Source organism: Talpa occidentalis, unplaced genomic scaffold, assembly GCF_014898055.3.
Source record: "Talpa occidentalis isolate TD23 unplaced genomic scaffold, MPIMG_talOcc4v2.1 talOcc4.12, whole genome shotgun sequence".
Classification (NCBI taxonomy): Eukaryota; Metazoa; Chordata; class Mammalia; order Eulipotyphla; family Talpidae; genus Talpa; species Talpa occidentalis.
In genome coordinates this window covers 80,201,686-80,216,005 of record NW_023601212.1, presented here as the reverse complement: position 1 = coordinate 80,216,005, position 14,320 = coordinate 80,201,686, and the positions used below count along the sequence as shown (strand labels likewise).

Below are 14,320 nucleotides of genomic sequence, written 5' to 3'. Positions count from 1 at the left end.
TGTTCCCTGCTCTGGCTCTGGTGAATTCTCTTACCCTCCTGTGCCTCGACTGTACCCAGTGCTTGTATAAATAAATAAATAAATAAATCTTAAAAAAAAAAAAAATTTGCCAAGAGGGTAGCTCTTACTTTGTGTTCTTGTCATAAAATACAGTAGTGGTAATAGTTATTATTATTACAATTATAATAGTAAAGGGGAAGAGGATGACTTTTGGAGGTGATGGATATGTTTATGGGGTAGACTGAGGTGGTGATTTTCCAAGGGTAGACTTATCACCAGCTCATCAAGCTGTATCCATTAAGCATGTATGGCTTTTTTGGTCAGCTATACCTAAATGAAGTGCTTTAGAAAAATTAGATAAATAGATTTGTAGGTTTCGCTGTCATGTGGTTCCCGGTGTCCTGGTGTGAGGTCTCCTCGGGAGGGAAGAAAACTTTATCCCAAGGAATTCTAACCAAAAGCCCTCTGTCCCACACAGGACCGATGAAAAGAAACCTTTCTAGCAGGAAAACTGCAAATCATTGGTTTTCAGCTTTTTTATGTGTGACCATTGGGCGGCCTGTGCCGAGCTTTCTGCAGCTGGTGATGGATTTAATTTTCTGTTTTGATCCTACAGAGAAACCCACAAATAGAAGTGCATGCACCCGCCCACCCCGAGACTGGGCTCCTGGGCTGGGCGAGATACAGACGCCAAGCCGCTGCCCCTCACTGGGGCTCCACACCCATCTGCAGGGGTTCTGGGAGGAAAAGCCTTTAATCAGTGGGACTGAATGGAAAATGGCTCTGCAAAGACAAACCAAGAACTTGAAACCGTGTTTCTTGGCCACTCAGTGCCAGAGGAGGGTGGCAAGTCCTCGCCGGTGATTTGGTGCTTTCCTTGTAGTCAGTTCTGGTGCTCGGGGACTTATGTGAAATGGCCAGAGCTGAGGGGAAAGGTGAGAGCAAGGTGGACTGCCCAGCCCAAGGGACATCTGCCTTCCTCACATCTGTGAGCAAAGGGAGCCATTCCACCAGGGTGGCTTAGGGGTCTCTGGAGCCGCAGCCTCGGGTGGCACCTCAGCCCTGAGGTCATGCACACAGGGGCTGATGGAGACCACCTCTGTCTCCACTCACATCCTGAACTTGTTTAAACACTGGTGGCTCCCCAGGCTTGGTGTTCAAGGCCTTTGCGGTCTGGCTTTTCCCAGCTTGCATGTAGCCTCACCCTCCTTCCAGCCCACAGAGCTGCTGCTCATAATTCAGGGCTTCCAGACCTCGGCCGTGCCTCTCCTGGGCCCCTACTTGGAGTCAGGCTGGATGTTGGGGGCACCACACCATCCCTCACGATCTGTCTACTCTGTCCTGCCTTCTGCTAGTGTGAGGGACCTGGAGGAAGCAGGATTTGTTGTAGAGGGACCCATGAGGCGTGAGCAGCAGGAATGAGAGGGGGAGGCAGTGGCTGAGGGGATGCTAAGGAGGTGCATGAAGCCATGGCTGTGTGAGGGGCCGGAAGGAGATGCTTGGGGAATGGAGCTGTTTGCTAAGAAAAGGGCCACAAGAAGGGGATCTGTTTCCATGTAGGGACACTGAGTTTGCATTTGGCTTGGGGGTGGCTCCATGCTGAGACACGGAGAGGTTAAATCACCTGTCCAAGAAGGTGGAGCATGAAGGCTTTCCCTGACACCTCCAGCCCCATGGGCACTAGAAGCCTGGCCCTGGTGGCTGGAGGAATGAAGAGGCCACTGGCCAGTCTGGTTTTCCAGTGCCTGACTTCTGGCAGGGTGAGAGGCAGCAGCTTTGCAGGCCAGCATGATGGCCTCTCCATCTGCTGTCCAAAGAGGGCTAGGCTCAGAGCAAGGCCACACAGCTACTCCTACAGCTGGACCCCTGCCGCGGGGCTATAGGAAGCTGTGCATCACCCCAGCTCTGCCACCAGCTTGCTGTGCCACCCTGGAACCCACTGGTTTATCTCAGATAGAAAGTTCAGGATTCAGTGGTGTCTAACCCACGTATTCCCTACCTGCGAGGGAGTTTAATGAACTGCCAAAGATTACTGCTGGGAGAACACTCCTAAGAGGTAGGAAGAAGAGGCAGGTTTGAAGGGAAATGATGCCAGGAAAATGCAAACGCGTAAGCAGGAGGATTTAATTCCGAATGCCATGTTTATTCTCCCTCCCTTTGCGTGCTCTAGGTCTGCCCTTTGCAGCAGAATCAAGGAATCCCTTAGAGACTCAAAGACGGCTGTGTGTTGTAGGGTGCCACAGGCTACCCAGGTGGGCCCAGCGTTTGAGCCACAGCTCTGTTCCTTAGGAAATGGACGCAGCTCCAGAAGGTGTTCTGCTCACGTGAGACTGCAACAGGGTGGTCCCTAGGAAAGGGGGAGGTTCCCTGCCCCACCCAAGGGAGGGTGGAGCTGAGCAGGAAGAGGAGAAGCGGCAGAAGAGACTGAGGAAGGAAGCAGGATGGAGCCAGGAGACCTGGAGAAGGCGCGTGGAGCCTAGAGACACGTGAAGAAACTGCGCTTGTCTTTTGGTCGTGGACTGGGTGACACAGACGTGGGTGAGACCTGTGGGGAGGTGACAATGGCAGCTTTTATCTTGATGTTGATTTTGCTCTTTTCCTTCTGGGCTTGTCCGGTTGTTTGTGACCCTTTTCTGTGGGTCCCCACTGGAAGATGCTTTAGACTTGTGGCAGGCTTTGGGGCCTTGCTCTGCGCCATTCCCATATGGATGGACTTTTACCCACGAGGGGATGGGTAACTTTGGGTGCTTCATTTAGAAACTAGACTCTTTGCCTCACCTGTATTGTTTCCTAGTTTTTATTAAAGATCCTTCCCATTAAAGTGTCATATGTTTTGTGTTGATGCGGCGGATGGCAGAACCCATTTAGAATAGGCAGGTTTGCGGGGTTTGGGCTGCCCCTCTCTCTGTCCTATAACAAGACTTGCCCAGTTGAAACTGTGTGTGATCCTAGGCCGGGGTTGGGTATCGAATGCCAGATCCCACTGGCAGTCCCTTTCAGCAGTCACATTCCTCAGATTCTTATCAGTTTTTTTCTCAAGTGAACACTGGGAACCGGTAGTCCGTCCTCTTCCTCCCCCCCCCCCCATCACAGGGGGTGGGAGAAAATGAAAAGCAGCAGTTCTGGCCTTCTCCCTGGCCTGCCACCAGCTTGCTGGTCACCTCCAGCCCTTCCCTCCTTAGGGCCTCCTTTTCTCACCTGTGAAGAGGATGGTGGGACAAGCTGATCTTTGCAAAGCTCTCATAATTCCCCATCTAAGTCCATGGTGAGATGCCTCATGGAAAATATACCTCTGCAGAATTCTGCTGCTTCCCAGAGCACACAGCACGTGGTAAGTGCTGCAAAGAGGGCTCAACTGACGCCTCTGGTCTCACCCTCTCATCCTTAATGGGACTGTTTGGCAGCAGGTTGTTCCACTTAGGATGCTTGTAGATGCAAGTCGTCAAAACCCTGCTTGGGAGCCCAAATGGCAAGGTCACCTGATAGTTCACACATGAGCAAATGGGTGGCTCCAGGGCTGGTTAATTTGGCATATTACACACTCAATGACCCTGCCTTTTGCCCAGCCTTGCCCATGCTGTCTTCCCTCATGGCTCTAAGAAGGCTGCCACAGCTCCAGGCATCATGTCTTCACACCTCTTGTGTGTATCCAGAAGAACAATGAACTTCCTCCTTCATCCCCCAATCCTTAATAGGGCAAAATGTTTTCCAAAACCCCCTTAGTCATGTCCTCTTATTTGTCATTGATCAGAACTGAACATGCTTGCACCTTAATCAATGAGATTGTGATCTTGCTCACTTTTTTTTGGACTTACTGATGTCTGTAGTTTGAAGGAAACGGGGAGTCTAGTGACAGTGGAGGACACTTGTGTCATATAGAAGAGGTCGGTTATGCTCCCGCCTCTCTCACAGTCTGATCTAAGGGACACAGTCCCCAGAGTGCCTGCTGCAGGAGGCCCCGGTCCCATATTAAATTGTGGTCTGCGGGGAAATAAGAAGCTCCCACCTGCATGTTCACCAACTAAGCATACAGCTTTATTTTTGGGGAAAGTTATTTAGGCTGTCTCTTGTTTTCTTCTGTCCTGCAGGGGTGGTAAGAGTTCTCACTTAGTTGACTTTGTGTATATGTATGTGTTCAAATTGTTTTTTAATTTTATACATTTTTTACATTATTTTTCATTTTTGCACAATGTATGCATTTTCATCTTGGTTATAGTCTCCATATAATTCCCACCCCCCTTATTTTGATCCTCTTCCCTCCTCCCCACCCCACCCCTGTAGTGTGTCTCTGGTTTATAGTTGCTTGTTGATTTTAATTTTTACTTTATTTTAATTAGGTTTTTTCCTGGTCCCTTATTTCCAACCCAAATGCCCAAAAATAGATGACTGAATCAAGAAGATGTGGTATATATACACAATGGAATATTACTCAGCAATCAAAAAAGATAAACTCATGCAATTTGCAGCAACATGGATGGAGCTGGAGGGGATAATGCTCAGAGAAATAAGCCAGAAAGAAAAAGAAAAATACCGGATGGTCTCACTCACTTGGTTAACTTTTTTTTTTTTAAGATTTATTGATTGATTGATTGATTGATACATACATGCATACAAGCACTGGGTACAGTCAGAAGCGCAGGAGGGTGAGAGAATTCACCAGAGCCAGAGCGGGGAGCAGAGCAGGCAGAAGGACCGAAGTACACTGCTGAGGGGAGCAGCGGGCGGCAGGAGAGGTCTGCACGCCATGTGGGACCCTCCTCCGGTGGCCGGGGAGCAGCCGGGGATCAAACCAGCGCCACAGAGGCTGCGGGCAGCTTCGCAACCCAGCGCTAAACCGCTGCACCACCAGGGAGGCCCTCACTTGGTTGACTTTTATAAAGATTACGGGAGGGGAGGTGGCAGGGCTGCCGCGGTGCCTCAGAGCAACATCAGTGAGCAGTAGACACTGGTTACTCTTTTTTTTTTTTAATGGATAGCAGTGAATTTTTTTTTTTTTTAGATTTATTTACTTATTTATTTAAACAAGCACTGGGTACAGTCAGTAGCGCGGGAGGGTGAGAGAATTCACCAGAGCCAGAGCGGGGAGCAGAGCAGGCAGAAGGACCGAAGTACACTGCTGAGGGGAGCAGCGGGCAGCAGGAGAGGTCTGCGCGCCATGTGGGACCCTCCTCCGGTGGCCGGGGAGCAGCCGGGAATTGAACCAGCGCTGCAGAGGCTGTGGGCAGCTTCGCAACCCAGCGCTCAACCGCTGCGCCACCGGGGAGGCCCCGACACTGGTTACTCTTGCTCCTGCTTTCATTTCTGGCTTGGTAAGGGTCACTTTCCTTACTCAGCATCACCAGGAAGCCTGTATCATATGCATATTCCTGATCTCACCCCCCAGAATGCAAGTCAGTAAGTGGTTTTGAGAAAGACCACCAAAGGTCACCACTGTCCTGATCTTGGGCACATAGAAAGTTCAGGTTTCTGCAGAGGTCACTCACTGGCCAAATGCATCATGGCCCAGGTGTGAGCACTGTTGGCCTCCGGCAGGTCCAGAGCAAATGGGTAGCATGTCATGGAGGCCAAGTCCCTGTTCTGGGAAGCGCATTCAGCTCCAGTTCTGGTGTGGGGTTCTGTGTGGCCAGAGCGTGGCCTTTCTGGTGTGTGCCGGAATGCTGACCCAAGGGGAGGCATATGGCACTGTTTTCTCACAACTTGTCGGCTCTGGCACTCTTATTAATGGGAGTTGCTATGGATCACTCTCGCTGTGCTCCAGCCGCACGATGTGTTCAGCCAAATCATATACTCCCTGAGCTGCCCCCTTCTGAATAGGAAATTCAATCCGCAAGTGACTGATGTTCCACACAGGGCTCATTCCAGGCTTCTCTCATGTGGGGGAGGCTCAGGAATTCCCTGCCATGGAAGGTGCTAGAGAACCAGTGCAGACGGGAATGAAGTGGGAGGAAGCCCAGAGGCTGCTGACAGTTGTGCTCCCCAGGGCTGTGTGGGCTTCCATCTCCCCAGCGCGAGTTCACACACCGCTGTTGCCCACCAAGCACAGTGCTAGACCCTGGAGGCCGTTGATCAGCCTCCCGTGTTACGGGAAGGTATAGTAGTGGCCCCAGGGCTTTCAGACTGGTAGCTTTTCCCTCTATAAGTCAGTGACCTCACATTTACTTAAATTCCTCCCGAGTATTACTTTGAAATGGACGAACAGTTCCAGTAAAAACTATTGTGAGGAAACGCAGGCAGATCTATCTGCTTACCCAAATACTCCTACTGAGTTTTGTGCCCTAGAAGTTGATCAGGACTTACTGTAACACACTCACGTGTCCTTATATAAATAAAACTCTGGACAGGGGTGGATGAGAGAAGTGTCAGCTTTAGAGACACACATGGTGTTGGGACAGGTTGTGTGACAGCCCCTGGGCTGACCCTGTTTGGATTCTGCTTGCCCAACTGGGGCACGGATGATGGAGAAACCAGCTGAGGCAGCTGCCATGGGGCCTCAGGGTAAGTCTCCAAGGTCCTTGAGGGAGCATTGCGTATCTTCACTCTCTAACACAGAGTGGGTCTCCTGCCTCTGCTTGCATGTTTCCAGAATGCGGACCCCCCTGCCTCCCCTTGGGTAGCTCATTGCACCTTGGCTTGGCTCTTGGCTCTTCCTGGCGCAGGCACCTCCTTAGCTGGCGGGGAAGCCTGTCTTCCAGCACTTTCATGTTCTGACCTAACTTTGGGTCCTCTGAGCCACTTCAGCAAGTCTCCACTGGTCCCTGCAAGTCTCTTGGGTGGAGAGCTGGACTCCAGAGCTGCCTTCTCCCGCTGCGATCCTCAGCTTATTTCTGCTCCGTGTGTTGGAAGACCCATTGCCTGACAGCCCTCACCTGCTGGAGAGGGCAGCTGGGAATTTGCAGGCCTGGGGTCTTCCCCTTCACCTGCCTTTGCCCTATCCTCTAGCAGTGGGTGCTCACTGCCTGCAGGTTAACCTCCCCTTCTGCCCTGCCATCTGCCCAGGGGCAGCAGCCCCGCAGCCCTCTCTGGGTGTCAGTTTGTCTCCTCTGAGACCGGGTCCAACACAGATATGTTTTACGGCTGGATCTCGGGCCAGAGCCTATGGAAGGAAGAGGAGAGGCACGGGGGTTAGAAGTGGAGCTGTGGTGCATGACAGCTGCCACAGACCTCCTGGCCAGCTCTGTAGCTAGTGTGGCCCTTCAGAGTTGTCCTGAGTCTGGTCAGCACCGTGGGGACTCTCAACTCACACGTGGCCAGGCACTGCGTGGGACTGCTTTGGGAAGAGCCAGGCCTTGGAGGCTCTGGACAGCTGAGGCAGTACTGGGAGGGGCTGACCCGCGAGCGATGCCTGCTGTCTTTGAGGGGGCTCTGTGCACAGCCCAATATTCACCACAGGTTGGTGTAGGGTAAAGAAAATGTCAGGCTTTTCTGCCCTTCCGCCATCAGGATAGATGATGGATCCTTGTCCTGAATGCATGCCTGATGGCGGGCACCTGGAATAGGGTGTGGGCATAGGTAGATGGGATTCAGCTGAGCTAAGACTGTGCTTTTAAGGGCGGCGTCATGGGGACGCCAGCAGCAGCAGTAGAAGCCGAAGCCAAGGCGAAGCCGAAAGAGAAGCCGAGAAGCAGCAGAACCAACGCCAGAGAGCCCAGATAGAGTAAAGACTTGCTGGGGGCTGGGAGGCTGGGAGGCCTGCCAGCCTCCCAGCCCCCCAGCCAGCACCCCTGCCTGCCATATGCCTGGTGAACCCCAATAAAAGACCTACAAAAAACCACTGAGGACTCTGACTCCTCCTTTACCCGGTCTGCATGGGATCAGAAAACCTGCACTGTGTCCTGTCCTGTCCCTTACAGGTTGGCCAGTGTGGAGTGGAGCAGGGGTGGCCTGTTGTTACTCTGCTGCTAAGACAGCCTGAGATTGCCTTTGCTTTTTGGAGGCCGCCCTGGACACCGCTGACTCACACTGAACTTATTGTTGGCGAGACACTGTGCCCCATCTGGGGCTCGTCCACTGGGCTTTGGGGTTGTAGTGCCGGACTCCGCATTTGCCGGTCATGTTTCATCTTGTTAGATTTGGCTCCTGGCTCTGGGTGGGGGAGATCTCGCTTGGTTCCTCACTGTCTCCTAAGACCCAGGCCCTGGGTCTGCCAGCTCCTGGTCTTCTGCGGTTCCCTGCAGCTGCCGGCTGCCACCTCAGGGTCTGCTCGGCCCCTCCTGGTGGCCTGGCCCCAGTGGAGACTCAGGAGCTGAGAGGTGAGCTTCAAGTCACCAGCTGTGTTCCAAGTGGCTAAGGGCTGGTGTTGAATCTTGGTTGCTTATTGGCTTGTTGGGTGACCTTGGACTTGCCAGGTGTAACTTCTCCCTGCACCTTGGTTTCTTTATGTATAAAAGTAGAATCATAACAGTCTTACCACCCAGGGTTGTGTGAAGATGAATGGCAGGTGATTTAAGTTACCTCAGTGGAGGGGGCAGGAAGCAACACCAGCTAGGAGCTCACTGAGTGAGCCCAGCTGTGGTCTGAACTGCCCTTAACTGTTATGGGCTCCCCCAGGAGAAGGGGCAGTCCCTCCTGCCTGTGATTTGTATGTGAGATGGCCCCCAAGGGACACAGCTGAGGGGCCTTGTGGCAAACTGCTCTGCTCTCCAGCAATCTACTGTCCTCACTGGCCAGGTGAGGTAGCAGGGGGTTAGGGATTAGAAGACTGAGCTCAAGACCTACACCGACCACTTACTAATTGTGTGACCTTAAGTCACCTTTGGGGTCTCAGGCTCCTTTTCTGTAGAACTTCTATGTGAGATCTGTTGGGAAGATTAAGTGAGGTCACCTATGCATGTCGGTTTATTAGGGACGTCAGAGCAAAGAACCTCAGACTGGACTGCTTAAACAACACAAATGAGTGTACTCACCGTTCTGGAGCTAGAAGTCCAAGGTGTCAGCTGGTTGGTTTCTCCCTAGCCCTCTCTCCTTGACTGGCAAACAGGCACCTTCCTCCCATGTCACCGGATCTTCCTTCTGTAAATACTTGCATCCAAATGTCCTCTTTTATAAGGATACCATTCGTATAGGATTAGAATTCACCCAGTGATCTCATTTTAACTTGATTATCTCTTTAAAGACCCTAGTGCCAAATACAGCCACATTTTGAGGTACTTGGGGTTAGGGTTTCAACACAGGGATGTGGGGGGAATGCAATTCAGTCAGGAGCAGTGTGTGAAGCTACTCTGCAAACCATAAATGGGGTCCTGGGGTGCTGGGCTGACTGTTCACAGGACAGGTCTCTGCAATCAGGAATGGGGTGCTTCAGCTGTTTTCCCCCACCACTGGTAGGGGCTGGGAGCTGCTTCTGTACCTGCACCACTCCCCTGCCCCCCGCCCTGGCAGACCAAGGCCCCATGGGCTCTGCTTCACGGATGTGGCCTCACGGTCATCCTGGTTGCCCATCGGTTTGGCCGTTGCCTTTCATGTGCCAACCTCAGTTCTCACAGAGCTTCTTGAGACAGATGGCAGGCAGACCCTCCAGCTGGCCTCTCTGGGGTCAGGCAGGCTGTGGCCAGTAGTTGGAAATATGAGGGCCATGTGTGCAAGAACCTGAAGCTGGACCCCCAGCCTTGAGGTGGGTGCTGCAGTCACTGGGCAGGTGCTCCCCGGGCTCGGGCCTGGCAGACCCAGAGCCCATGGAGCAGTTTTAGGTGAATGAGTGGATATGGGCAGCAGAAGATCTTCTGGGACCACATCAGCTCATGCAAGGCAGTCTGTAGTCTTCCAGTACGATAGGGGCTAACAGAGGCATCTTGGGGCCCTGTGGAGCATGAATTGGGGATGCTTTTCTGGTCAGGGGGGTCAAGGAAGCTTCCAGGAGGATTTAGCGCTTGAGTAGTGATGGCTAAGATAAGAGGTGGCTGGACAAAAGAAGGTAGGATGGTGACTGTGGGTATTGGCTCCCTCTTAGGTCCCCATGCTCCAGGCATTATGTCTCCATCCGTCTGGTGGGTCACGTCACAGCACTACCCACCACCTCTTCTCTTTTCTACTGCCAGTGTTTTCTAATTAAAAATTTTAATTAAAAAGACTTCATTTGTTTGGTGATTAATTTTTTCCTGAGGGGTGATCCTCGGGTGATCACCTGGAGGTGAATGGGGTTTTGAATTCCATCTGAAGAGGCCTGGAGCCCTCTTTCGGTGACTCTGCCTGCCTTCTTCGTTGTTTTTGGCCAGGTTTTGTTTTTGAGAAGCCATTTATAGCCCATTAAAAGATCAGATGTCTACAGATGATGAATCGAGGCGTTTGAAAATGTTTTCCAATTCACAGCTCATTTCCCTATAGAAAGCTCTGACCCAGTGTGACTTGGAGATGGCTGGGCAGTCTCTGTGTTCCAGGCCCCTGGGGCCGATCTCAGGGAGGAGCGCTGTCCTTAAATTGGACAGTGCAGGCTTCCCTCACAACCTCAAGGGAGAGCATTCCTATGAAACCTTTCCTAAGCTAACATGGTGCTAATCAAAGAAACTATTACCACTAATTTATATGAAAAATCTGCATATTCCTGGCGCCCAAAATAAACTATCAAATCACACCAAATAGCACACTAATCCTAAAATCACACAAACAAATGGTAAAAGCGGGAATGATAAGGACACAGTTTGTAGTTCCTAGGACAGGAGCGTGACAGGGCCAAGGCAAGGGCGCGCACACCTGCAGGATGGTTGCTGCCAGACCAGCTCCGGACTTTGTTTTTGACTTTGCCTTTGTCCATAAAAGTGAAAATCCTCTTCGGCGTATTTTGATTACTGAAAACAGGTGCTAGTGTAGGTCTTTGTAAAAGTGAAATGTTGTGATACAAACGTGGGAAAACTGCAGGTGAGGAACTGCAGGCCCCTACAGCTCATTTGGGGAGAATCACATTGAATGCGGGCATGGCGCTGCTGCTCCCTGGGAGAGAGGAGAGAAGGGCCCAGGCCCAGAGTCCAGCCCAGAGTCCCTGAGTAACCACAGGGGCAGGAGCCTTCTTTAGTGTGGGATTGGTGGGACTTGCTGGTCCCCTGGGCAGGAAGACTGGAATCTGCCCCCAGCCCAGTATGGAGCTTAATATCTCCGCACCTCTCTTCCAGTCTTCAAATTAGGAAGGACAATCTTAGGTTCTTACAAACAGAGTGGTGTTTATTGCCAGCCGATCAATGATACCCGAGGCCACAGGGTTTGCCCATCACTAAATGGATGTGCTGATTTAAACCCCCAAATAACCTTGAGGGATAGAGCTAAATTTAACTAAGGCTGGAGAAGGGACTTCAAGTCACTCAAGTCAGAACCAGGTTTTAGAGCCTTCTAGCGCCTTCAGGGAGTGAAGGTCTACTTAGAGGCCTTTTTCATTTTCTTCTGTGGAATATTTGTTTCTCATTAAATGACATTTCATTTTGATTTGCATCTCCCTGATGACTGGTGATGTTGAACACCTTTTCATGAATCTGTGGACCATTTGTATGTCTTGTTTGGAAAAATGTTTATTCACTTCCTTTTTCCATTTTTTAAATCAAATTATTTTTGCTATTGAGTTATGAGTTTCTTATTTATTTATTTGTTTGTTTGTTTGTTTGTTTGTTTATACAAGCACTGGGTACAGTCAGAAGCGCAGGAGGGTGAGAGAATTCACCAGAGCCAGAGCAGGGAACAGAGCAGGCAGACCGACGAAATACACTGCTGAGGGGAGCAGCAGGCAGCAGGAGAGGTCTGCTCGCCATGTGGGACCCTCGCCCAGTGGCTGGGGATCGAACCGGCGCTGCAGAGGCTGCGGGCAGCTTCTCAACCCAGCGCTCAACTGCTGCGCCACCAGGGAGGTCCGAGTTATGAGTTTCTTGTATGTTTTGGATATTAGCCTCTTATCAGGTACATGACGGTTTGTAAAAACCCCAAAGGTCCCACAAGGGCATTTTTGCCGTGGGATGGCTGCCAAATTATTGTTCCTGAGGGGAGATATTATGAGCAGGGGGGACCTCCTCTCCACCGTCTTGCTGATGTGACAATAGGGACTTACTTTTCAGTATTAGCTTTCTAGGATCTGGGGTGGCGGGAAGCTGGGAGCATGTGCTTTTCTGCCGTCCTCATCCAGTTGTCATTTATTTGCGTCTGTTCCCTTGCCCTGCGCACCCCAGCCCAGGCCTCTGCATTCTTACACTCTGCAGCAGCAGACAGACATCCTAATAATCCCAATCCCTCTCAGTCCTTCCCGGGCTCAGAGGTTTAGAGTCCTTCAGTGACTCCTCACTGACTTCAGGACCAGGCCCACTTCTAGCCTGGCGACAACTCACCTCCCCTTGTCTCCTGGTTCCTCCCCTCACTCCAGTCTTCTGGCCACATCTAAGTGCACACAGGTGTACCTTGCCTCTGCTCACCCTTTGCCTGCCTCTGCTAATGATGTCCCCTCTTCTCTCCCCGACCCTCTGTCATTTGATGCTTACCTTTCAGTCCTCTTCTGGTTGGCCTTTCTTAGGACCTGGATTGGGCATCCTGTTCAGATCCCATAACTCCCTGTGCTATTCCCGTGGTTGTACCTATAACCCCATGTTCTGTGGGTTGAAATCATCTCCTCTGTCTTCCCACTAGAGTGGGGTTTCCCCTGGTGGGGGAGCAGGAGTCCCCTGATCCCAGATGGAGTTTTCGATGACTGAGATGATGCCAGGGCTTGGTGGCTAAGGAGTGTATATGTCTCCTTTCCCCTCAGACCCAGACCCAGGGTCTCCGTGGGCCCTGTACCCAAGAGAACGAGCTCCCCAGAGTTGTGCAGGGGCCCTTTCTTGGCCAGCATGGTCTTTTGGCCTGCAGTTGGTGCCTCAGCAACAGAGAGGGCTGACGCAACTGTTGTTCTCTCCACAGGCATTGGTGCCATCACACAGTGACAAGGACCGTGTCCTGCCAGGTGCAGAACGGCTCGGAGACAGTGGTCCAGCGTGTGTACCAGAGCTGCCGGTGGCCGGGGCCGTGTGCCAACCTCGTGAGGTAAAGGCCACAGGGCTAGTCAGCCTGTTCTACCTTTCAGACCCTTGGAAGAGTGTAAGCCCAGACCAGTTGCTGGGGGAGGCGGGTTGACACTCAGCAATGAGTGTGCATTTATGGAGCACCTTCTGTGTACAGGGCATGGGGCATGAAAGGGACATGCTCCCCACCATGACAGAACCTCACAGTTCGATGGGTGTTTGATGGGCAGAAGCCCATGATGGGCAGTGTGTGGGTTCAGGGGATGGAGTGCTGGGAAGAGCCAGGTGAAGCTGAAAAAATAACTGGTCAGTCTCGGGTCTCCAGAGCAGAATATGGGTCTATGATGAACTTGGAAACCCAACTTGCCCGCAACCCTGCCTGCAACCTGCCCCGACTCTCATACAGCCCCATCCCCTAATAGCCCCGCCCTCTAATAGCCCTGCCCTCTAATAGCCCCACCCTCTAATAGCCCCGCCCTCTAATAGCCCTGCCCTCTAATAGCCTCGCCCCTCTCCCCCATTCAGCCCCTCTCATCAGCTTTCCCCCCTCGCAGCCCTGACCCTCTCGTGTACTCACCCTCACAGACTCATCCCTCTCACCTGCCTCACCATTCTCACAAACGTCTTTCCTCTCTCCTTACCCGACCCGGCAGCAGCCCTGGGCATTCACAGGAAGCCTCTCAAATAGTGGCTCCACATTGAGGGCTTCCCAGAGACCCCTCCCTCACCTCTCCTGTCTCCCTGTTCTCTTCCCCTCCAAGCCCTGTTCCAGCTCTAGGGACTAACTTCTTTTCCTTCTCCTCCACACCTGACTAGCCCTGGGTTTCTGCTTCAAGGACCCTTCCCGGTCTTGTACTGGGGCCATCCTCCTCCAACTCTGGATCTTTCTCTGTGCTAAGAGCGCACGGTGCCCCCTGCAGGGCGTCTGTGCATATGGTGTGTTTGGGGGAGTTAGGACTCTCCTAAGAAATAGAATCAGTAGAATGTGTGTGTTTGTGTGTGCAAACTGATAGACTTTTAGGAATTGGATTGTGTGATTGTGAATGTTGGGGGGTGGAGGAAATGAGGGGAGCAGGAAGGCTCTGGCAAATCCAAAGCCTGCAGGGTAGGCTGATGTTACAGCTTGAGCCAGAGGGCAGTCAGCTGGTAGAAATCTCTCTTTCTCAGGGAACTCAGGTTTTTTTCTTGAGACCTTCAGCTGATTGTATGTGGCCCATCCACATTTTGTAAGATAATCTATTTTACTCAAAGTCTACTGGTTTATTTATTTATTTTTTAAGATTTATTTATTTATGCATACAAGAGCTGGGGTACAGGCCAGAGATGTGGGGGGTGAGAGGACCCACCAGAGACAGAGT

The 14,320-nt window shown here is 51.8% G+C and overlaps 1 protein-coding gene across 3 annotated transcripts in view; it reads left to right on the top strand.

The window, feature by feature from the left end:
* Positions 1 to 14,320, top strand: part of COL26A1 (collagen type XXVI alpha 1 chain) — a 126,162-nt gene that overhangs the window by 22,221 nt on the left and 89,621 nt on the right. For all 3 annotated transcript variants that reach the window (XM_037506900.2, XM_037506898.2, XM_054693631.1), the window contains exon 2: positions 12,862 to 12,984. In XM_037506900.2, coding sequence (XP_037362797.1) covers positions 12,862 to 12,984 — 123 coding nt within the window. The remainder of the gene's footprint in view (positions 1 to 12,861; positions 12,985 to 14,320) is intronic.